At 34.9% G+C, this 24,889-nt stretch overlaps 3 protein-coding genes across 16 annotated transcripts in view; 2 read left to right on the top strand and 1 right to left on the bottom strand.

The window, feature by feature from the left end:
* dhx37 (DEAH (Asp-Glu-Ala-His) box polypeptide 37) overlaps nt 1-4,386 on the top strand; it is a 57,501-nt gene extending 53,115 nt beyond the window's left edge. For all 14 annotated transcript variants that reach the window (NM_001083004.2, XM_073909008.1, XM_073909005.1 and 11 more), the window contains 3 exons: nt 1,569-1,642; nt 2,023-2,120; nt 4,103-4,386. In NM_001083004.2, coding sequence (NP_001076473.2) covers nt 1,569-1,642; nt 2,023-2,120; nt 4,103-4,197 — 267 coding nt within the window. In that variant the 3' untranslated portion in view covers nt 4,198-4,386. The remainder of the gene's footprint in view (nt 1-1,568; nt 1,643-2,022; nt 2,121-4,102) is intronic.
* myl2b (myosin, light chain 2b, regulatory, cardiac, slow) overlaps nt 1-24,889 on the bottom strand; it is a 271,503-nt gene that overhangs the window by 82,857 nt on the left and 163,757 nt on the right. The window lies entirely within an intron of this gene.
* si:ch211-166a6.5 overlaps nt 6,795-24,889 on the top strand; it is a 69,230-nt gene continuing 51,135 nt past the window's right edge. The window contains exons 1-2 of the mRNA XM_073910878.1: nt 6,795-6,818; nt 12,880-13,141. Of these exons, the coding sequence (XP_073766979.1) occupies nt 6,795-6,818; nt 12,880-13,141 (286 nt within the window). The remainder of the gene's footprint in view (nt 6,819-12,879; nt 13,142-24,889) is intronic.

Below are 24,889 nucleotides of genomic sequence, written 5' to 3'. Positions count from 1 at the left end.
ATAATAGAGGTCTGCAGAAGAGCATCTCTGAACACACAACACGTCCAACCTTGAGGCAGATGGGCTACAGCAGCAGAAGACCACACCGGATGCCACTCCTGACAGCAAAGAACTGGAAATTGAAGCTACGATTCACACAGGCTCAGCAAAATTGGACAATAGAAGATTGAAGAAACGTTGCCTGGTCTGATGAGTCGCAATTTCCGCTGTGACATTCTGATGGTAAGGGCAGAATTTATCACCAACTACATGAAGGCATGGATCAACGGTTCAGGCTGGTGGTGGTGATGTAATGGTGTGGGAAATATTTTCTTGGCCCATTAGTACCAATTGAGCATCTTATCAACTCCACAGCCTACCTGAGTATTGTTGCTGACCATGTCCATCCCTTTATGACCACAGTGTACTCTTTTTCTGATGGCTACTTCCAGCAGGATAACAGGCCATCTCATAAAGCGTGAATCATCTCAGACTGGTTTCTTGAACATGACAATGAGTTCACTGTACTCAAATGGAATCCACAGTCACCAGATCTCAATCCAATAGAGCAGCTTTGGGATGTGGTGGAACTGGAGATTCACATCATGGATGTGCAGCTGACAAATCTGCAGTGGCTGTGATGCTATCATGTCAATATGGAGCAAAATCTCTGAGGTTTCCAGTACCTTGTTGAATCTTTGTTATGAAGGATTAAAAGTGGGTCCAACCCGGTACTAGTTTTATAAACCATATATATATATATATATATATATATATATATATATATATATATATATATATATATATATATATATATATATATGAGGTTTAAACTAAGTGATTTGGAACTGCTCGTGTGATTTTTTTTTTTGCATCATTTCTTATGTTCTGCTAAGGAAATACAAAAATCTTGTAAATTTTTTTGGTTTATTATCTGAAGAACTGTTGAACTTGCAAAATTCTTGAGGGACTGTTTAATATCATTTTGACTGTACATTCATCCTGCTTATTACATGAATAGGCTGCATTCATTAGATAAAAATATGTTTAAATTGTAGATTTTTATTGCAATATCAAATAATTAGTTCACACTTTAATGTTTTAAAATGTCATTATTCCTTTGACACGAAGATGAATTATTAGCATCACTTGTGCTCTGGAAATATTTACTGTTATGTTTCTTTATAAAACTGATCGTTTTTCCTGAGGATTGTTTGGTTTAGATGAAGTTAAAACAATTTTTATTTGAAATATGAATCTTTTACAATATTATATTCATATATACATATATATATTATATTATATATTATATTATATACAATATTATATACAATATTATATAATTGAATTTGCATTCGATTTGACTGATTATTTGCATCCTTAATGCATAAAGATATTAAATTATGCACAGTTATATATCATAATATTTTATATATTAAATTAAAGTCAAAAAGAAGTCCTACTGGTTTAAAATTTGAAAAAAATGGAGGAAAGTTCTGCAGTGATGCCATATATTCATAAATAAATAAATAAATAAATGATTTTGCTGTAGAGAAGGAATTTTATTATTTCCATCTGATTTCCTGCAGGTTTGTCCCAAGATTCAGAAGTTCAGCTCTTGTTTACTGTCGTCACCCTCAACTATGCTGAAGACGTGGGCCAAGTGAGACCACACACATGCACACACGCATACACTCACACGCATACACGTTTGTTTTTGTGAATTATGGGGACATTACATAGGTTTCCATTGTTTTTTACTGTATAAACTTTATTTTCTGTTGCCCTAAACTCAACCCTCACAGGAAACTGCGGTTTTACTTTCTGAAACAGCTTATTCTGTGTGATTTATAAGCTTTTTGAGAAATGACATCAGCAATGTCCTTTTAATTCATCACCTTCCTGTAACATCTGTGTCATTATATAGATTTGTGTCCTGATATATCACAAAATGTGTACACACACACACACACACACGCACGCACATTATCTTTAATACAGAGTGTAATTGTGTGTTGAGTAATGTAATGCTGTTGATGTCAGGCTGCAGCCACGGACTGAAGTTCTTCTGACAGCGCTGGTTTCAGAGAAAGCAGACAACAGAACGTCTTTAGAAGCTGCGTGGAGGAAAAACGAAAAATGTAAGTTGTTATGCGCATGAAAATGATTTGGCATCATCCTTTGGAAAATTTGTGTTTTTTTTTTACTAGGATCCTTGTGTGTTTTTATTTTGCAAGATGACTGAGGGCTTTTTTGGTTGGAAATAAACCATTTCACACTGTGTAAATGCTCCAATCTACTCCAGGGTGGTGAAATAAGGGCTCAGTTTGACCTGTTTTATTCTAAAATTGACAGAAAAAACTTATTCCCAATTTGAAGTTGAAATCTCAAATAAATTCAGTAGATTTACTTAGGGTGCAGTACCAAACATGACCACCAAATGACAGGCACTGTCCACAAATCTGCAGGGTGCAAACAGGATCTATAAATCTGAAGTTTAAAAATACATCTATAAAAGTCTGACTTTAAAAAATTCAGTTGTCTCAAATTTCAGATTCAATATTTTAGTTAAGAAAATCACATTCAAAATTTTTTTTTAAATGGCATATAATGTTCAGTTTTATTAAATTACAATTGTTAATTCAAATTATTACAATACAAATTCAGATTGTTTTGGCATATTATTAGCTCCGTATTCAGCTTCAAAAATTAAGGCAGCAACTTTTTTTACAGTGCTTGTTTTACAACAACAACAAAAAAACAATAATATTTAGAACAAATTTATTTCATGATCATCAAATCAGAATATAAGAATTATTCATGACATTTATTTATGAAAAATGAAAAACTATATTGCTTTGCATCACAATCATTAATAATAAAATCTTTATCAAATCGTATTGGAAGCAGTTTACATTGTAATAACATTTCATAAATGTACTGATGATGCAGTGTTTTAAATGAAAGGGTCTTCTTGAACACCTTGATTAGTTGCATTAGCTGTGTTTGATTAGGATTGGAGCAAAACTGTGCAGAGCTGCTGCCCTCCAGGAATCCAGTGTGAGATCTGTGATTTACTAAATATATATTTATTTTTTAAAACAATAGTCACTTTTCAGATTCAAATATTTTGTTATGTTTGATTTAACTTGATGTTTTAAGTAAATTTAATGTCATGTAATTTGAAATTATTTTTGATTTGATTTAGCTAAAAAAATTCAAGCAGCAACAGCAAAAAACAAACATTAATAATCAGAACGAATATATTTAATGATCATCAAACAGAAAATAAGAATTATTTACAAAATGTATTCATGAGAAATGAAATGACTGAATTGCTTTGCATCACAATCATTAATCTTTATAAAATATAGTCAAATTGAAAGCCGTTTACATTGTAATAACATTTCACAAGTTTACTGAAGATGCAGTGTTTTAAATGCACTGAATGCAACCTTGAATTCTTTTTAAACTTTTGAAAGTTGTGTGTGAATATTGAATATTTTCCAAAAAAATATATTGGTAATAGGCATGGGACACGATAACCGTGTTCAAGGTATACCATGAATTGGAAAAGTCAAGGTTTTTTAAAAACAGTCAAAATTGTCTGCTATACTATTCCTAAGGTATGTGTAAGATTTTTTAATTAAGTTTTTTTAGGACAGCAGTATCTCCAGCAGAAAAGATCCCCAAAGATTCAGTTTAAATTGTGAAGAAATCTGTGTTTTTGGAACAAAGTCCATAATTAATTTGAATTATTTCGCCTGACATGTTTACCCCTCCAAAATATTATACATTTTTCCCAAATTAAAATATATTGTGGACAAAGAGGAAAAAGGTTTTTACCCAGAAAAAAAAAATATAAAAAAAAAAAAATATATATATATATATATAATTTATATATAAAATATAAAGTATATAAAAAAATATATATATTTTAGAGCAGTAATCCCAATATCATGATACCGAGATACCATGATATTTAAATCCAAGGTTATCATACCGTCAGAATCTTATACTAGCCCATGCCTAATTGGTAATAAATATTTTAAAAAATTCAGCCACATCAAAGTTCAAATCAAAGTGTGTAACGAAATAAATAGAGCTTTATTTCTTCTCCTAGATCTGCTGTCAGCGTATTGTCAGTGGATCCCAGAGTCTCTTCATGAAGAAGTCAGTAAAATCTGGCCGCCGATCGGACAAGCAGACCCTCGGTGACCTCTGACCTTCTAAACCTAGACTTTTAATCCTGAATCCGAGCAGTAAGACTTACAGCTCAAGAACAGAATCATTCTCTGGCCAACTTCCAGCATAAAACCATGTTGCCTGAAAACCTTGACTTTTGTAAACACGTCTCCACACACCCTGACACCAAAACAAATAAATTCATCGTCTTTTTTTAACGACCTGCTGTCTCCATGCTGTCTGTTCTGGCCTTTATCGCACTGCAGAGTGTTTGCTGACAGCATTGAGCATCGCTAGTGTTTTTGCTCATGTCATCATATCTTTAACAGTGTGTGTGTCTGCATCAGATATCATCAGGCATGTGCAAAGGTAGGGCTCAACCTGTGCAGAACAGGGTTATTTTAGTAACCAACAGCTAGTGCTGCATCCCAATTCCATTACCTGTAACGTAGACTAACATTACACAGCGATGTTCCGTACAGATTACCTTTTAACACTAATCTCTGAATAAATACTTATGGGTCGTAGGCAAGCTATATATCCGTGTAATCTTTATTTCTCACTCTTTCAGCCCCAAGCCCAACAGAGACCTTCCTTCTATATGTTTCCGAGTAAATTCTGTAAGTTTGCTACATACAACTAATGCGCTTGAAATTAGACATTGGGCAAGCTTAAAGTGCGAGTGTCGCCTGGGAGGGGAGACATTTAAAGCCAAGACAATATGCTTTTGCATTTAATTTATGCATCACACGGTATTACAGTCTTTATGAAGTGAATATTATGTTATCACAAATTGTTAAAAAAAATTGTCCTTTGTTGAATAAAAAAAGGGGAAAGTCTATGCCAGGGTACTGGAGAGGAGGATCCAGCCTATGGTTGAACCTAGGATCCAGGAGGAACAATGTGGTTTTCGTCCGGGCTTTGGTACACTGGACCAGCTCTATACCCTCACCTGGGTGCTCGAGGGTTCATGGGAGTATGCCCAACCAGTCCACATGTGTTTTGTGGACTTGGAGAAGACATTCGATCGTGTCCCTCGTGGCATTCTGTGGAGGGTGCTCGGGGAGTATGGGGTCAGAGGCAATCTGTTGAGGGCCGTCTCGTCCCTGTATGAACAGAGTAGGAGTCTGGTTCGCATTGCCGGCAATAAGTCAGATTTGTTTCCATTGCATGTTGGACTCCGGCAGGGCTGCCCTTTGTCACCAATTCTATTCATAATTTTTATGGACAGAATTTCAAGGTGCGGCCTTGGGCTGGAGGGGGTCTGGTTTGGGGAACACAGGATTTCATCGCTGTTATTCGTAGACGATGTTGTTCTGTTGGCTTCATCGAACATGGACCTTCAGCATGCACTGGGGCGGTTTGCTGCCGAGTGTGACGCGGCTGGGATGAAAAACAGCACCTCCAAGTCCGAGGTCATGGTGCATCACCGGAAAAAGGTGGTTTGCCATCTCCAGGTTGGAGGAAAGTCCTTACCCCAGGTGGAGAAGTTTAAGTATCTCGGGGTTTTGATCACGAGTGAGGGAAAGATGGAACGTGAGATTGACAGGCGGATTGGTGCAGCGGCAGCAGTAATGTGGTCGATGTACCGGTCTGTTGTGGTGAAGAAGGAGCTGAGCGGAAAGGCAAAGCTCTCGATTTACTGGTCAATCTACGTTCCTACTCTCATCTATGGTCATGAGCTTTGGATCATGACTGAAAGGACAAGATCTCGGATACAAGCGGCTGAAATGAGTTTACTTCGAAGGGTGGCAGGGCGCACTCTTATGGATGGGGTGAGGAGCTCTGACACCCGGGAGGAGCTCGGAGTAGAGCCGCTGCTCCTCCACATCGAGAGAAGTCAGCTGAGGTGGCTCTGGCATCTGTTTCGGATGCCTCCTGAACGCCTACCTAGGGAGGTGTTCCAGGCATGTCCCACCGGGAGGCGGCCTCGAGGAAGACCCAGGACACGCTGGAGGGACTATGTCTCTCAGCTGGCCTGGGAACGCCTCGGGATCACCCCGTAGGAGCTGGAGGAAGTGTCTGGGGATAGGGAAGTCTGGGGTTCTCTCCTAAGACTGCTGCCCCCGCGACCCAGCCCCGGAAAAGCGGCAGAAGATGAATGAATGAATAAATGAATGAATGAATAAATGCTTTTTCAGTTGTGGGTGATGACGGCATGGCACAACTCTCCTCCAGACAGTTGCGCCATGTCATGCTTTAATAAAATAAACATGATATAAAAATTCAATTATTGTAAAGCTATTTCATTTCAAACTTTCTTAAAATAGTTATTAAATATATCATTAACCTCAAGTTAAACACAATAATGTTATATTCTGACATAAGATTTTAATAAGACTTCAAACAATGCCCATTTTTGCTAGTAAATTAAAGTTATGCGCCCTGTACGGAACACTATTTTAGTTGCGTACGGAACCCTGTTAATACCTATCATCTACTGTTCACATGCGAAGGCGGTACTTTTCCCATCTTTTCTCAAAAAGTACTGGTCCAAAAGACATCAATCAAGATTTGGATTGTGCAATAGCTATTCCCCCAGAGAATGAACACACAAGCAAGCTTATCTGGCGTTCAATGACTAAGGATTGTTTTTTTGAGTGCGCTGAATAGCGAAAAGTGTACGGAACATGGTTACGTTCTACATCCTAAAAGTATGTACTTTATTATTATTAAAAGGCACAATGAGAAAAGCAGTCCAGAGGCCAAAAGCAACAAGGTTAGTAAGCAGCATCACAACAAGTTTGAATTCATTTTAAGTGTTTAACTTAATATCAGAACATCATGAAAAGAATTAACTTATGAATGATTTATTTGTTTATAATTTTTGACCAATAGGTGGCAGAATTACAAATGTGATGTGTTGTGGTCTGTGTCAGGTGACAATGAAGAACTTAATGTTTGTTGTCAATGGCTGTCTCTCAACACCAAGTACGCAAAGTTCAGACTTGCGGCCTTGTTCAGACTTATAAGAATGAACTCCAGAGGACGCGAGGACACAAGTCAGGAACTTCTTTAAATGGAACGGCAGTGTACTTTATAACGTCACTTACCTCACTATTGATTCATCGGTTTCACTGGAGATTAAAAATAAAATGATTTAATTATATAAAGCACAGTCTTATAATTAATATAATACTCATAAATCAATATTTTTGATTTAAGAAAGTGTAAACATAAATCACTATAAATGTGAAGTGAAATGGGTTATTATATACAGACTCGTGTCTTTTATTATCAGATTTAACAAACTACAATGAACATTATACAAGTATAAAGTACAAGATGTAAACAATTCAATAAAGATAACGATAAGCAATTTAGTAAACAAAGTCAAACCTCGTACAACACTGTAACGTAATAACAGACAATTATAAAAGGTAACAAAATAACACACCTGAGAACAAATAATAGATTTTATAGACCAAACATTGTCCGTTAGCTATGCACAAGATGTATTAAATATAATGTTTTAACTACAGTGGACAGATGCAATCCAGCGGTACATCTGCGATGGACTGGCTGATGTAAAGCTGCTCTCGAGGGGGGAGGTGATGATTTGCTCCCGCTGACAGGCTGGGGGTCAGAGTCTGCATAAGCTGAGGCACATCGCCAAAGACGCTCTATCTTTATAAATAAACTGCTGATTTGAGTTTTAAATGACTACATTCTCGCCTGAAAAACTCTTGAAGTTTAATTTGTAACGCAACAGAGGAGTATTTTTTAAACAGTGCAGGTTTTCTCATCTGCCATTAGCTTTCACTTGTTACGCTGCAATGCATTCTGGGATACCTGTGCTTTGTAAGTTCGCACAAGTCCCCTCTTGAATCATCTTTGGCTCAAGGGGCGGAGCAAGTACACATCCGGGAATTGTATCTGTACTGGACTCTGTATGGCTGGGTGGTTTGTAGTTTTGTTCTCCCCCACAAGTTAGCGGGAATGGGCGCAGTGGGTAGAAAACAGGGCGGGGAACAGGCAGCTAAATAAAACAGGCAGCGGGACAACAAATGCTGAATATAAGCGGGAGCGGTCGGGTTCGTACTAAAACCTGGCAGGAGTGGGATTCAAAATTTAGTCACACGCAGATCTCTATTGCCAATGACACACCTAAAGTTCAGTGTCATCATGTTAAAGCACTGCAAAGTTGCAGCCTCAGATACGCTTTGACATCGTGCTATCAAATTTGTCGATGCCTTAAACAACAACAGTTTTGCTGATCGATATACTTTCCATAACTTTTGGTCAGCATTAGCTGAAGATGATCAGTCAAATTTGGTGACAATTTAATTCACATTCGAGGAAGAGTTCGCTAAAGAAGCTTTTTGAACAAAATCAAAATGGCAGACAGGAAGTTTGCCCAAATTCTTAAGAAATATGTACATATGTTTTTTTCCAATTCCATTGGTCCAACCGGGGCATTGTTTAGCCCGTATAAAAAAAATAAAATAAATCGTCTAAAATCTCATTCGTAATGGTCTTAAAGAGAAAACTGAAGTCATTGCGTTTGGGAACAGAGGTGCGGTTCTCAAGGTGAATGCGTACCTTGGCACTAAGAGTCAAACAACAAAAAATAAGATCAAGAATCTTGGTGTGACTCTGGAGTCAGATCTGAGTTTCAGTAGTCATGTAAAAGCACTCAGTAAATCAGCATACTATCATCTCAAAAACATCGCAAGAATCAGATGCTTTGTTTCCAGTGAAGACTTAGAGAAACTTGTTCATGCTTTCATCAGCAGCAGGGTGGATTACTGTAACGGCCTCCTCACAGGCCTTTCCAAAAAACAGTTGCAGCTCATTCAGAACGCTGCAGCCAGGATTCTGACCAGGACCAGAAAATCAGTCCTGTCCTCAGGTCTCTACACTGGCTCCCAGTCACATTCAGAATAGATTATAAAGTATTATTACTGGTCTGTAAATCACTAATTGGCCTTGGACCTCAATACATTACAGATATGCTGACTGAATACAAACCCAACAGATCACTCAGATCTTCAGGATCACAAAAACTAGAAATTCCAAGAGTTCAGTCAAAGCAGGGTGAATCGGCTTTCAGCTACTAACAGCGCCCCCCACTGCTGGAATCAGCAGTCAGAAATGATCAGATGTGCTCCAACATTAGGCACATTCAAATCAAGACTGAAAGCACATCTGTTTAGCTGTGCCTTTACAGAATGAGCACTGTGCTACGTCCGACAGATCGCACTATTATGTTTTTCTCTTTTTTTTTTTTTTGTAAAGCCCTTTGAATTGCCAGTGTATATGAAATGTGCTTTATAAATAAACTTGCCTTGCCTTAAAGTGTTAAATTTGACTTGATGAAACCTGCAGAAACCCTGAATATAAGTAATTATTATCAACTTCCGGACACAGATGTACGCCTTCTAGACTTCACCTCATCAACATACTGAAATAAACCTCAGCAACTTTCAGTTCACGCAGACTTTAATGTCAATAAACAATGTATTTTGGTAATCTAGTTGAGTATGAGTAGACTGTCTGCTTAATATCTGTTGATACTGCTCCTTCAACAGACATTTAACTGACTATAAGAAACGTTGCAAGTACATGTCAACTTACACTAACCCTAACCGCAACCTAATAGTCTACTTATAATCTAATGAGAATTCGTTAACATGTAGATGCAAAATAACTTAAATTCAACAAACAGACCATCACAATAAAGTGCGACCAACAACTTTATTATTCTAGATTTATTTAGTGTATATATATATTTAAAATCCAGCTTTTATTTGAGGTATTTGTCTGCAAACATTTTCACACCATTTCCCCTGAGGAAACACTGTTTGCCTGCGTGCGGTTTAAACGTCACTCTATGTTGCTTAAGCTATAAGAGTTCATTTAGGGAGTAAGACAAGATCTCTCGAATATTTCTCAACCCGTCGAGTGAGTTTCTAACATCTGCCCCTCCCGATGATGATAATAACAATAATGATAATGTGCAGTTACCACACAGAAAACCAATCTCTGAGATTCTCTCTGCTTTCAGGAGCTTTGTTTTGTTTTCACTGAAACTCTCCATCCAGTTTCTCTTCTCTGATTTTATTTTTTTACTTTCAGGCAAAATGTGAAGCAGCTGTGGGGATCTTGCATAACAGAGGTGTGTGTGCATGGCCTGAGGTTTACAGCAAACCTGATTCTGATTTCTGACACATTTCAGCTCAGAAATGTCAGGCATGGAGAGTTACTGCAGGAGTTGTTCAATACAAAGAGGCTTTGAAATCAAGGGAAAAAAGCTTGCTGAGTTGCGTAGGTGTGTGAGGGATTGTATAATGCGCTACATCAATTACTCCCACACACACTCAAGTGCACACACTTCACCTTAAGTAGTTAATTACGCAGCTCTTTTGACTTTACCTGGAAGGTTTGAGTCATGCATGAGAATCTAAGAATATTGTGCAGCGCATACAAATAAATCAGAGCAATTCATTTTTATTACATTATTTTATTTATGAATGTCATGATAAATTATAAAAAAGGCTAAAAACAATTATATGTTGAAAAAATATAGATAGAATCAACTTAGCCCCCCCTTTTGATTTTTTTTTTATTTTCCAAATGATGTTTAACAGAGCAAGAAAATGAAGAACTTTCCTACACTTTACATGGAAGAACTGAAATTTATTTTGATAATGGGGAACAGTTCTGAATTTCTGTGACCCACAATGCAAACATGTAACGAGACAAAATAATAATTAAGGCTATGATATTGGCATCCACTCACCCTTTTTTTTTCTCTTTTCAATTTATATATTTTACCCAAAACTGAACATCGTATACAATGATTTTTTTTTTTTTGGGATGTAAATTACCCACAACTAAACATCGTATACAATGATTTTTTTTGGGGGGGATGTAAATTACCCACAACTAAACATCGTATACAATGATTTTTTTTTTTTTAAATGAAGGTTATTTTTAGGACCAGTGAGTTTAAAAAGCTGTATTTTCATAACTAAAGTTTACAAAGGTTATAATTATGTTTAAGTGTGTATTTTCCAAATATTATACTTTCTGGATTAATTTTTAAAAGTTGTTATATAATTTTTTTCAAATTTTGAAATTGTCTTTTTTTTACTTTTGTATTAGTTTTTACTTCTTTGAGGTTCTGGTTTAGTTTTTATTTGTAGCTAAAAATTTGGATATTCAGGCAGTCGAGTGATTGTCAAAAACTGGAAAATTTCCAGTAGACCTCTGATCTTGGAGTGAATATCAGAGTTAGGACGAGTTGCAGCTTTTGAAGAACTTTCCTACACTTTACATGGAAGAACTGAAATTTATTTTGATAATGGGGAACAGTTCTGAATTTCTGTGACCCACAATGCAAACATGTAACGAGACAAAATAATAATTAAGGCTATGATAGGCTAGGGGGGATGATATTGGCATCCCCCCACCCTTTTTTTTCTCTTCTCAATTTATATGACATTATTATTATTTTTTTTTTTGCATTGTTTTGCTTTTCTGTTAATGCTTTGTATTTGGTATTCATCTGCATTATTTGCAAATAACTAAAACTTAAAAAATGTATAAAATTTAAATATACAAAATATTTAAATATGTAATTAGGTCTGGCGATAATTTTTGCTAATAAATATTAGTTGAAGTCAGAATTATTAGCCCCCCCTTCGAATGTTTCTTTTTTTAAATTTTTTTTTATTTAGATATTTCTCAAATGATGTTTAACAGAGCAAGGAAATTTTCACAGTATTTGTGATAACATTTTTTCTTCTGGAGAAAGTCTTATTTCGGCTAAAATTAAGCTGAAATAAACCAACCAATTAATTCAATTAATTTTGATTGCATAAGACAGTAATTAGTAGCATAATTAAGTAATTCTTAAACTAATGAATTATTCATTCATTTTCTTTTCAGCTTAGTCCCTTTATTAATCAGGGGTCGCTACAGCGGAATAAACCGCCAACTTATCCAGCACATGTTTACCTCAGCGGATGCCCTTCCAGCTGCAACCCATCACTGGGAAACACCCATACATTCAAATACATGCATACATTCACATACGTACAATATGGCCAATTTAGCTTATTTAATTCACCTGTACCGCATGTGTTTTGACTGGGGGAAACCGGAGCATCCGGAGGAAACCAACGTAAACACGGGGAGAACATGCAAACTCGCACAGAAATGCCAACTGACCCAGCCAGTGCTCGAACCAGCGACCTTCTTGCTGTGAGGCAATTGTGCTACCCACTGCGCTCACCGTGCTGCCCTTTTGAAGTAATGCTTTTCCTTTTTATTAAATTACCAAAAGCTGATTATTATACTTTAATATAGTTCAAAACACTATTTACTGTACATTTACCATAGTATTTGTTCATGTAAGGTGTTTGGTAAGAGTTTTTAAGAGTGTGTCCCAACACAAGTTGTTCCAATACAAACCAATGACGCTAACTTAATTTTTTTATTCAAGTAAATTTTACATAAAACAAATGTTTTCCCTCAAAAATCTCAAGAATTGTGTTCATTTGTCGACCTTTGAACAAGCAGCAAAAACATATATTTTTAAGTATATACTGTAATGATGTAATTTAGTAGTTTTTGGTGTAAATTACCCAAAACTGAACATCGTATACAATAATATATTTAAAAACACTATTATTTTCTATAAATTACCATAGTATTTTTCTATGTGAGGTGTGTGTGTTTGTACCAGGATCCTCCCTGTCCTGAGGGCAGTCAGAGGGGGAGGGGAGCGACACTTTCTTCCCTCCCTCAACATGGAGCTCCGTGTTCCGCCCTGCGCCGAGTCTGACTGGGGAGGAGCCGGAGGAGGGAGCGGTCCCACCGGGGAATGACAAACTAAAAAGACGTGTTGGGTCAGTCACACCTGACAGCACTCCGAGCACACGACACAAAACACAAGACCGACAGAAAGCAGCAGCGGACACCATGAGGGACACGGCCAAGAAGAACGGAGACCGGAGAAATAATAACACGGGTAAAAAGTCGCTTTTCTGATTCATTTCAGTCTCCTCCCTCTTTAAACTCCTTCCTGATGTTTTCCCTCAGAGTTTTAGGACGAAAACTTTGTGAAAACTGAAGTAATGCATGCATAAAGTGAAGGTAAACACGCTGAAATTGTTCGCAGCTGCTAAATAAACATGAAATTGTGTGTTTACATAATGTTAACGTACTTTAAAAGTTTACTTTCACCTTTAAGCCCCTGCTGTGATCCTGATTTTATAATTATATTACACTACAGTGGTTAAAGCTAAAGTATACCACAGTAATTATTACATTTATCAAATCACAAATACAATATGCTGTAGCACAATATTAGCTATACACTTATGGTTCAAAAACACTACTATAAATTACCATAGTATTTCTTCATGTGGGGTTCTACAACTTTAATTTAGGCTATATTGTAGTAAAAATTAAAGTATACTACAGTAATTATTACATTTTATTAGTTTACAGTATTAATAATATGGAATCCTATAGCACTCATTAGCAAAGGTGTTGTAAATATAAGCAATACAATTTGCTAGTGTGTGGTTCAAAACGCTGCTTAAGTACATTACCATAGTATTTCTCCATGTGTGAATGTTTGGTGTGTGTATGTGAAAGCAAAGTTTTCTACAACTTTAACTTAGTCTTAATTGTAGTAAAAATTCAAGTATTACAATTTATTAGTTAATAGTAAGGTATCTTTTTGCACTCATTAGCAAAGTGCTGAAAATACTATTGTAGCTATACACTTTGCTAGTGCCTGGTTCAAAAACGCTGCTTAATATAAATTACCGTAGTATTTCTCCATGTGTGAATGTTTGGTGTGTGTGTGTATTTGAAAGCAAAGTTTTAATTTAGGCTATATTATAGTAAAATTCAAGCACTATAGTAAATATTACATTTTATTGGTTCTTGTTAGTTAATGGTATCCTATAGCACTTATTAGAAATACTACTATTAGCTCTACACTTTGCTAGTGTATGGTTCAAAAACACTGATTAATATTAAGGTAATATTTCTGCATGTGGGGGCTGTGTATGCAGGTTGTGTTTATTTTTGTTGTGTGTATGTTAAAGCCAAGGTTACTAAAACTTTAATCAAGGCTATTTTGTAGTAAATATTCAAGTATACTTCAGTAATTATTACATTTTATCAGTTCACAGTATTAATAAGGTGTCTTGTAGCACTCATTAGTAAAGTGCTGAAAAATACTATTATAAGCTACACACTTTGCTAGTGTATGGTTCAAAAACGCTGCTTAATATAAATTACCGTAGTATTTCTCCATGTGTGGATGTTTGGTGTGTGTGTGTGTGTAAAAGTTTTCTACAACTTTAATTTAGACTATATTGTAGTAAAAACTCAAGTATACCACAGTATTTATTGCATTCGATCAGTTTACGATAGTTAATAATATGGTATCTTGTAGCACTCATTAGCACTACTACTATTAAGTTCATCATTGTTAATAATATGGTATACTGTAACACTCATTAGGAAAGTGGGGGTTGTGTGTGTGTTTGGTGTCTGTTTGAAAGCGAAATTTTCTTCAACTCTAAGATACTATATTATAGTAAAAACTAAAGTATACTATAGTATTTGTTTAATTTGATCAGTTAATAATACAGTATCCTGTAGCACTCATTAGCAAAGTGCTGTAAATACTATTGTTAGCTCTACACTTTGCTAGAGCATGCTTCAAAAACACCTGCTTAATATAAATTACCATAGTATTACTGGGTTGTGTGTATGTGTGGGTCGTGTGTATGTTTAGTGTGCGTATGTGAAGTTGTTTTCTACAACTTTAAGGTAGGCTATTAGTAAAAATCAATACTACTATAAACGTTATAGTTTATTATGTCATGATAGTTAATACTACAGTATGCTGTAGCACTTATTAGCAAAGTGTTGTAAATTCTACAAAATATACACTGTTATACACTTTAATATAGTAGTATAGCCTTGTAGTATTTAGCATAGTCTACATGTGGGGTGTCTGTATGTTTGTGTTTGGCTATTTGATGCGTGTGATGTATTATACTACAGTAGTAAAAACTAAAGTATATTTGTTACATTTGATCACTTCACATTAGTTAGCATGCTATAGTAGGCATGGGCTGGTATAAGATTCTATCGTTATGATAACCCTGCATAAAAATATCACAGTTTCACAGTGTTTTGCTCACTGCTCTAAAATATATATATTTTAAATGTCTGGGTAAAAAAACAAAAACTTTTTTTCCCCTTTGAAAACAATATATATATATTTATTGAAAGATTAATAATATTTTAGAGCCGTAAACATGCCAGGCTGAATAATTCAAAGGAATCATTTACTTCTGCTGTCTTCATTTGTTTCAAAAACACAGATTTCTTTACTATTTAAAATGGCATCTTTACATATCTTTTCTGCTGGAGATACTGTTGTCCTAAAAACAAACAAAAAATGAAAATAAAAAATCTTAAACGTACTGTACCTTAGGATTGGTATTATAGAACATTTTGGCCGTTTTTTTAAAACCATGACTTTTCCAAATCGCGCTATACCTTGAAAATGGTTATCGTCCCATGCCTGTGCTGTAGCACTCATTGGCGAAGTGTTGTAAAGACTATTATACAGTATATAGAGTATTACACATTTTACAATAGGGCTCCATGATATTGGAAATATCTAACATTGCATCTACAATTATTTTTGTTATTCTCTTATATATATATATATATATATATATATATATATATATATATATATATATATATTAGGGCTGCTCGATTATGGGAAAAATCATAATCACGATTATTTTGGTCATAATTGTAATCACGATTATTCAAAACGATTATCAGTTGAAGTCAAAATTATTCATCCTCCTGTGAATTTATTTTTATAAATAAATATTTCCCAAAGGATGTTTAACAGAGGTTTTTTTTTTTTTTTTTTTTACAGTATTTCCTATAATATTTTTTCTTCTGGAGAAAGGCTTATTTGTTTTATTTCAGCTAGAATAAAAGCTAGAATAAAAAGATAAAAGAAATCAGTTATTAGAAATAAGTTATTAAATCTGTTATGTTTAAACTGTGCTTTAAGCATCTTCACTGTATTTTTGATTTTATTATTGATTAATGATAAAAACAGTCGGCAGCAGCAGGAATACAGCACGCTGTCACTTTAAGAATAGGGCGGCTCTGAGTCTGATATGGTTTCTCTTTCTCATGTCTTTTGATTCTCAACTTGTTAGTTTATTACACAAATGAGGGTTAATATGAATAATCACTAAACATCGCGCTCTGACACAAGTGTGCATGTATTTGACCATTAAAGCGCTCACATTAAGATCGCGTTAGATGTGTGTGTGCTCTGCTATCCGAGGCTAAGCGCGGGGCGCGCGCAAACACACACACACTACCTGTCCGAGGCTGTTTTGCGCTTTTAAAAATATGAATGATGCGCATCCCGTGCTGCAAAAGTTACATTACAGCACATGCTTTTAGTCACTTTCACGTGGAACTGAGCTTTGCAGAGGCAAAGAGTTTTCCCACGTGTACAACTGGAAAGGGGGCGGGACGTGATTGAATAATCGTTTATCTCGATTAATGGTTTTTCATAATCGTTAAAAGCCAAAATCGAAATCGGATTTTCGATTAATTGCACAGCCCTAATATATATATATATATATATATATATATATATATATATATATATATATATATATATATCAATCAAAGAAGAAGTGAATGACTTTTTTTTGTCAGTTGTTGGCATGAGACATTTGCACAGTATTTAAAATGTTACAGTGCGTATACTGTCATTAATGCTCAAACATTAGTAAGTTGGTCACAACTTTCTTGTAAAGAATTTGACAATAATATTATTATATTTTATTAAATTATATGCTCCATGAGGCACCATGGTCAAGCAAAATAAAAACACAACACAGCCACCGTACTTTTACTATTATTACTTTAGTAGTATTGTGAAGTATTAAATGGATCATATTGCATTATGTGAGGTATTATAATTAATGAACGCCTCATAAATCAAATCACTTTTATTGTCACATCATCAGCAGCACGTGTGCTATTATGAGTGAAAAGCTTAGGTGCTGGCTCCAGACAGTGCAAAATACAGACAGTGGAAATACAACGACAGTGCAAATACAGACAGTGCAAAATATTAAAGTATTATAAATTGACAGCCGTACAATGAACAGGTGTCCACATAGTTGTAGGCAGTATTGTTTCAAGTATGGATTAGTTAAAGTGCAGTGCATGCTACATATTGATGGTGTGCAGTGCGGGTATGGAAGAGTCTGTGTGGGGTGTGTTAAGTGTTCATCAGCCTGATAGTCTGAGGGAAGAAGCTTTCCTTCAGCCGGCTGGTGCATGATCGGATGCTGCGGAACAGTCTGCCGGAGTGTAGCAGAGAGAAAAGTCTATGGCTTGGGTGGCTGGAGTCACTGATAATTCTCTTATTATCTCTTAATTTTATTTATATATATATATATATATATATATATATATATATATATATATATATATATATACATACATACATACATACATACATACATACATACATACATACATACATACATACATACATACATACATACATACATACATATATATATATATATATATATATATATATATATATACATACATATATATATACATACACACACATATATATATATATATATATATATATATATATATATATATATGAGCGATATAAATACAATATCACAAAATGACTTAAACATCTCTATTTGGAAAGAATTAATTTAAGTATCTTCATAAAATCTAATAAACAGTCCATTAATATAATAACGTAAAACAAGATTAATACAATAATGAAAAAGATAAATTGAAATAAACAATGCTTTATTATTTTTTGAGTCAAACAATATTCAGGTACTGTAATCAAATAATAAAAATTTAAATAATTCAATTAAATAAATCGTTTTTAAAATCTTCATGCAGTGAGAGACCTCAAAACGCATGCAAATGATAAACAATAATACAAACTCAACATTGCATATCCTGTGATGTCTATTGTGAATGATCACATTGCAATATCGATGCTGAAATTACATATTGTGCAGCCCTACTTTACAATCGCATTGTTCAAAAACTCTATATTTACTACCAGTTACTATAAAAACAATATTTTTCCATGTGGGGTGTGAGTCGAAGTTTACTTTCACTTGCCTTGAGCTCCTGCTTAATGATTCTCATTTCTCTCACAAACACGCGTGTAAAAGAGTGTGAGATTCCTCAAGCATCAGGCACATTCCTGTCTGTCAGAGCTGCGTGTTTTTCTCCAGGCGAAGTCAATCCTCCATCAGTTTAAGCTGACAGGAGCGCGTCGATCTGCAGGCCAAACAATGTTGAAGCTCAGAGCACATTTCTGTGGGCTTTTGCTAGAGTTCCATGATGATCCTGGAAAAATAAGGCTATATTGCTAATGAGTGGGCGTGGGCTGGTATGAGGTTCTGATGGTATGATAACCAAGGATAAGAACATCATGGTATTGTGATTACTGCTGTAAAATATGATCTTTGTAAATGTTTGGGGGTGAAACAATACATTTGAAACAATACCATTGAACACAATATTTATTTATTAATTTTATTTATTATTTATTTTAAGAAACATTAAAAATATTTTGGAAACAGGAAACATGTCACGCTAAACCAGGGGTCACCAATCTCTGTCCTGGAGGGCCGGTGTCCCTGCAGGGTTTAGCTCTAACTTGCCTCAACACACCTGCCTGGATGTTTCAAGTATAGCTAGCAGTGAAGGAAAGAGTTCTGGAAAATAATCCTCAAGTAAAAGTACCATTACTTGCCTATAAATGTAGTGTAAGTAGAGTAAAAATCATTAATTTTCTTCTTGTCGGCTTAGTCCCTTTATTAATCTGGGGTCGCCACAGCAGAATGAACCGCCAACTTATCCAGCAAGTTTTTACGCAGCGGATGCCCTTCCAGCCGCAACCCATCTCTGGGAAACATCCACACACACTCATACACTATGGACAATTTAGCCTACCCAATTCACCTGTAGCGCATGTCTTTGGACTGTGGAGGAAACCGGAGCACCCGGAGGAAACCCACGCGAACGGCGGGAGAACATGCAAACTCCACACAGAAACGGCAACTGAGCCGAGGCTCGAACTAGCGACCTTCTTGCTGTGAGGCGAACGTGTTACCCACTGCGCCACTGCGTCGCCCCTAGAGTAAAAATATCTGTTGTAAATATTACTCAAAGTAGGAGTAAAAAGTAGACCTTTTAAAAGTAGTCATGAGTAGTGAGTATTACGCTGTGAAAAGTAGATGCGTTTACATGTAATTTGTGGATGTGTGTAAACGTAACATTCTGTAGTGCATGTAGTTATTGCCCAGCAGGCACACAACGTCATAGGACGTTAATATTAGGTTAGATTTAGGTTGTGATGACCAAAATTCAATGTCTAGCCAGCGTCTAAAGATAACGTTATTTTGATGTCTAATAACAACATTAAATGACGTTGATATTTGGTCGGTTTTAGGTTGTTTTAGTGACCAAAATCCAACATCGAGCCAACATCTTAAACCAACATCATATTGAAGTCAAAGACTGATATTTATTCAGGTATGGCAACCAAAATCCAACATCTGATAGACGTCATAGTGGTAACGTCCACACAACCTCAAGCTGTGACATCATTAGACGTTGATATTTGGTTGGTTTTAGGTTGGACATTGATGTTGGTCTGACATTGAGTTCTGACGTTAACCCGATTTTCATTTCAATTTAATTCACCTTTATTTGTATAGTGCTTTTACAATATAAATTGTGTCAAAGCAGCTTTACATAGAAGATCATAGTAAATACCAAACAAAATGCAACATCCCCACGACATCAACGTCATGTTGATGTCCTGTGCTTGCTGGGTGTTTAAGGCCATTTGGGTCCCTATATAGTAAACATCCGCCATCTTCTCATCAGTGACATGGATCTAAACAGTCTCTGGGTCAACGTGTGTAAAGATTTTGGACATCTTCTTGGACACTTTTAAGGAATCCAAACAGTTTGCTGCATTTATAAATCACACATGTCTTGAGGTAGTTCATTATGAGGCGATATACCCTCTATGTGTGATTTGATTGGACGGGAATCACAGGACTGATTTTTCTAATTTCCATAGACAAGAAAAAATAAAGTAGTGACTGCAGAATGAAGGAAAGTAGTGGAGTAAAAGTCCTGATACTGCACTAAAAATGTACTCAAGTGAGAGTAAAAGTACACATTTTTAAAACAACTCAGTAAATTACAATTCCTGAGAAAAAGTAACTAATTACAGTAATTTGAGTATTTGTAATTAGTTATTTTACACCACTGATACCTAGTAAGATCTTGATTAGCTTGTTCAGGTGTGTTTAATTAGAGTTGGAGCTAAAATCTATAGGACACCGGCCCTCCAGGAACAAGTTTGGTGACCACTGGGCTAAACCATTAAAATCCATCATTGACTTCTGCTGTCTTCATTAGTTTCAAAAACACTGATTTTTTTATTTTTTATTTATAACCTGAGATAGCATCTTTGGAAATCTTTCTTTCCTGTGGAAAGTAAAGCCATTGCACTGTTCAGCTCTAGTCTAAAATAGTCACAAAATAATAGCATATATACCGCAGGAATGGTAAAGCAGAAAATGTTTGCGGTTTTAAAAGCTTAATTTTTCCAAACCAGGGTAAACCTTGAAATCGGTTATCATACAATGCCAACTATTGAGTATTGCAATGGCATTTTCAGAGAGAAAAGCTATTTTTATTAGCTTAAAATAAAACAATTAATGGTGGGGCAGTGGGTAGCACAATCGCCTTACAGCAAGAAGGTCACTGATTTAAGCCTCGGTTGGGTCAGTTAGCATTTCTGTGTGGAGTTTGCATGTTCTTCCATGTTCGAGTGAGTTTCCTCTGGGTGGTCCGGTTTCCCCCACAGTTCAAAGACTTGCGGTGTAGGTGAATTGGGTAAGCTAAATTGGCCATATGTGTGTGAATGAGTGTGTATGGATATTTCCCGGTGATGGATTGCAGCTAAGGGCATCCTCTGAGTAAAACACATGCTGGATAAAGTGGTGGTTCATTCCGCTGTTGCAACCCCAGATTAATAAAGGGAATAAACTGAAAAGAAAATGAATGAATGAATGAATGAAAACAACTATGTAAGGATCATACACTGTACAACCCAACAGTCAACTTTATCAAATGAAATGAGTGGAGTTAACTTAAAATTGACTGAAAGTTAATTCTACTCATTTGAAAAGAGTTTTAAACTCAGTGTTGAAGGTAATGAGTTAATTAAATACCTCATAACTTCAACTTAAATGGAGTAAGTTCACTGTCTGCTAAATGACTCATATAGATTAGTTGTTTAACTCAAATGGTTTGTAGCAATCGGTTTTCTCTAACGGTTTGAGTGGCCTTAACTTATTGAGTTTTGCAGTACTCAGTTGGTTTGAGTTCTCTTCATTTATCGGGTTTTACTGTGCTCAAATTGCTTCGTTTACTCAAATGGAGTAAGTTCACAGTACTCATTAGGATTAGTTTTTGAACTCAAACGGTTTGTAGCAATCAGTTTCCTCAAATGGTTTGAGTTACCTTAACATTTGGGGTTTTACAGTGTACTAAAATAAACCGGTTATAATGTATTATTTTACTGATCTTATAAATTTTTTTCTGATCTAAAAAAAACTGTCCAGCTGCAAACGCTTAGACACTACTAATTAATGAAAACCTGATATTCAGATTCTTATTGTCTGTTGTCGTTTTATCTTGTCTCCACTCTCGTCAATTAATATTTATTTTCAACTTCTAGCCAACTGCAGATCAGCATCCACTGGGTAGAATTATTATTTTGATGCATCCCTAAAATAAGTTAGTGAAGCTCTCTGTGCTATGGATATTAAATATACTATACAATAACAATACTATAATGTACAATAATAACAATTTATTGGTTTATTGTGCACCCCTATCTTTTACTTTAATGTCTAGTCATAATCAACACTCGAGTGTTTGGAAAACATTCTTTAATTCACTACTTACAAAACGGCTGTAGTTTAGTGTAAGAGCGTTCACATGACTAAATTCTTCTTAAATGTGTTTTAACACCCCTCCCTGCTTAAACAATTTACAATATCTTTTTGTGCTGCAACTTTTATAATATTAAAATTTGTAATTTAGGAAATTATTTTACAGTGATGAAAGTTTAACACACTACAATCATGTTGAATACACTAATATATTTAAATATAATATGTTTAAATATAAAATTTCATATATATATATATATATATATATATATATATATATATATATATATATATATATATATATATATATATATAGAGCAATATCACACAAGTAGCAGTGCGATATGGCTGTATATCGGCACTGGTTGGAGGCGTGCGTTGGCATGAGATCGCAGGCCGAGTGCCTTAGTGCCCCCACCAGTTCCGATATACAGCCATATTACACTGCTACGACTGTGATGTTGTGTTTATACAACAGTTTGACGGCATTATTGTCTATATAAAAACAAAGTCAAACATGGAGAGTCTCAGAAACCCTTTTGTATGAGGAACTACTTTCTTCCGCGTTGGATTCAAATCATAAGCTGACAGTTAAATAGCTAAGCAAGCATCTTTTAAAGATTCTAACGACACTTTAGATCTAAGAAGGAGTGCCAAGTTACTTCATAGCTCAATATGTTTGAGGTCGATATTGAGGTCTTTTTCAGCCAACCATGTCTTTAAACAATTTACGGCCCATACAGTTTGCCGCACAGTGTTGTATTCATGCCGATTTTTTTCTAAATAGTCCAAGTCTGCTGATGTAACGGCTACACTTTTTGCAGTTTTCTCCGTTGATGTCGTCTTTTTATCTTCATCTTCATCTGATGGGCTTTCATAGCTAATATCGAAGGATACACAGTGGCGTAGTGGATGGGCGCGCAGGGCACGCACCACAGGGGGGCCCCGCGTGATTAGGGGGCCCCGTGTCGTAGCGATTATCAATAATTGAAAATCCGGCAACCGCAATAATCAAACCCCTGGGAGCAACTGTGGTCAGAACCAAAGTTCACAGGTCTGTGTTCTCTGAACTCCTCTGAAATGGTGGACTACTTCATTCTGATTGCCTGCTGCCGAATCACGTCATAGCTCATTACCATAAAGATGACTTGATTTTAAGTCCTCCTCGACGCCCACACCAGAGAAGACGTGCCGCGCTGCTCCTCGCCACCGGTTCTCATTGAAAATGAATGACTTCCGGCTACTTTGACGCTCTCGCCACTTGTTTGTGAACGGTACCCCGCGTCGTCGCTCCACCCCACCCCCCTTTCCCGCTCCTTAGTTTGTTATCGCTCCTCAGTTTGTGAAGGCTTCCCCGCGTTGTCACTCCACCCCGCCCCCCTTTCCCGCTCCTCAATTTATGATCGCTTCCTCGCGTTATCACTCCACCGACTCTCCCTGTCCCCTCAGTTTGTGATCGCTCCAAATATATATATATATATATATATATATATATATATATATATATATATATAAATAAATATATATATATATATATATATATATATATATATATATATATATATATATATATATATATATATATATATATATATATATATATATATATATATATATACATACACAAATATATATATACATACACAAATATATATATATATATATATATATATATATATATATATATATATATATATATATATACACACAAATATATATATATACACAAATATATATATATATATATATATATATATATATATATATATATATATATATATATATATATATTTGTATATATATATATATATATATATATATATATATATATATATATTTGTGTATATATAAATATATATTTGTGTTTTTATTTAAAAGATACATTCATTCATTCATTCATTTATTTATACATTTATAATATATATATATATATATATATATATATATATATATATATATATATATATATATATATATATATATATATATTCTCTAATTGATGATATGTAAAAAGTGTTTAATCTTTTAGTGTTTTCTTTGTCTATCTACATTACAATATTGAGAACATTTGAATTGGAATTGTTTGAATAATTAATTTAGGATATATTGTTTTGTTTGTAAGTACTTGCATTGCTAGCATTGTGAGTAAACAATGTAATTATACAGTGTTCAGCACATATATATATACAAGTACAACCCTCTCTAATCTCTCTTTTAAATTCATATTTATAATAGGAAGCTGTGCAATATTATATTTACTGAAGCCAAATCTGGAGCTTATCTAACAAAATAACTTACGATAACGATCCAAAAACTAGTATAGCCAAATTTATATGTTATAGAAAAATATTAAATACAAATTTAAAGAAGAGGAAAAATCAAGGAAAAAAATCTAAGTAGTTTGTTGAAATTATGTAAGTTGTAATTTATTTTTGCAATATTTTGGTTAAATTTTTTTGTATTTTCTTTCATTTTCTAAATGTGTTTGGTGACTAAAATATTATTTTAATAAATATATCTGTTTAATAAATTTATTTTGTTTAAATGCACCAAAATACATTGCCTATATTCACTGAGAAATGGAGAAAAATATTCATTTTCAAAATGGGCTGTACTCAATTATACTGAGCACTGTATATAGCTTTCATATTTTACTG

This window comes from Danio rerio, chromosome 8 (assembly GCF_049306965.1).
Source record: "Danio rerio strain Tuebingen ecotype United States chromosome 8, GRCz12tu, whole genome shotgun sequence".
Taxonomy (NCBI): Eukaryota; Metazoa; Chordata; class Actinopteri; order Cypriniformes; family Danionidae; genus Danio; species Danio rerio.
Note: the sequence above shows the minus strand (reverse complement) of the source record. Positions and strands in the feature narration are given on the sequence as shown.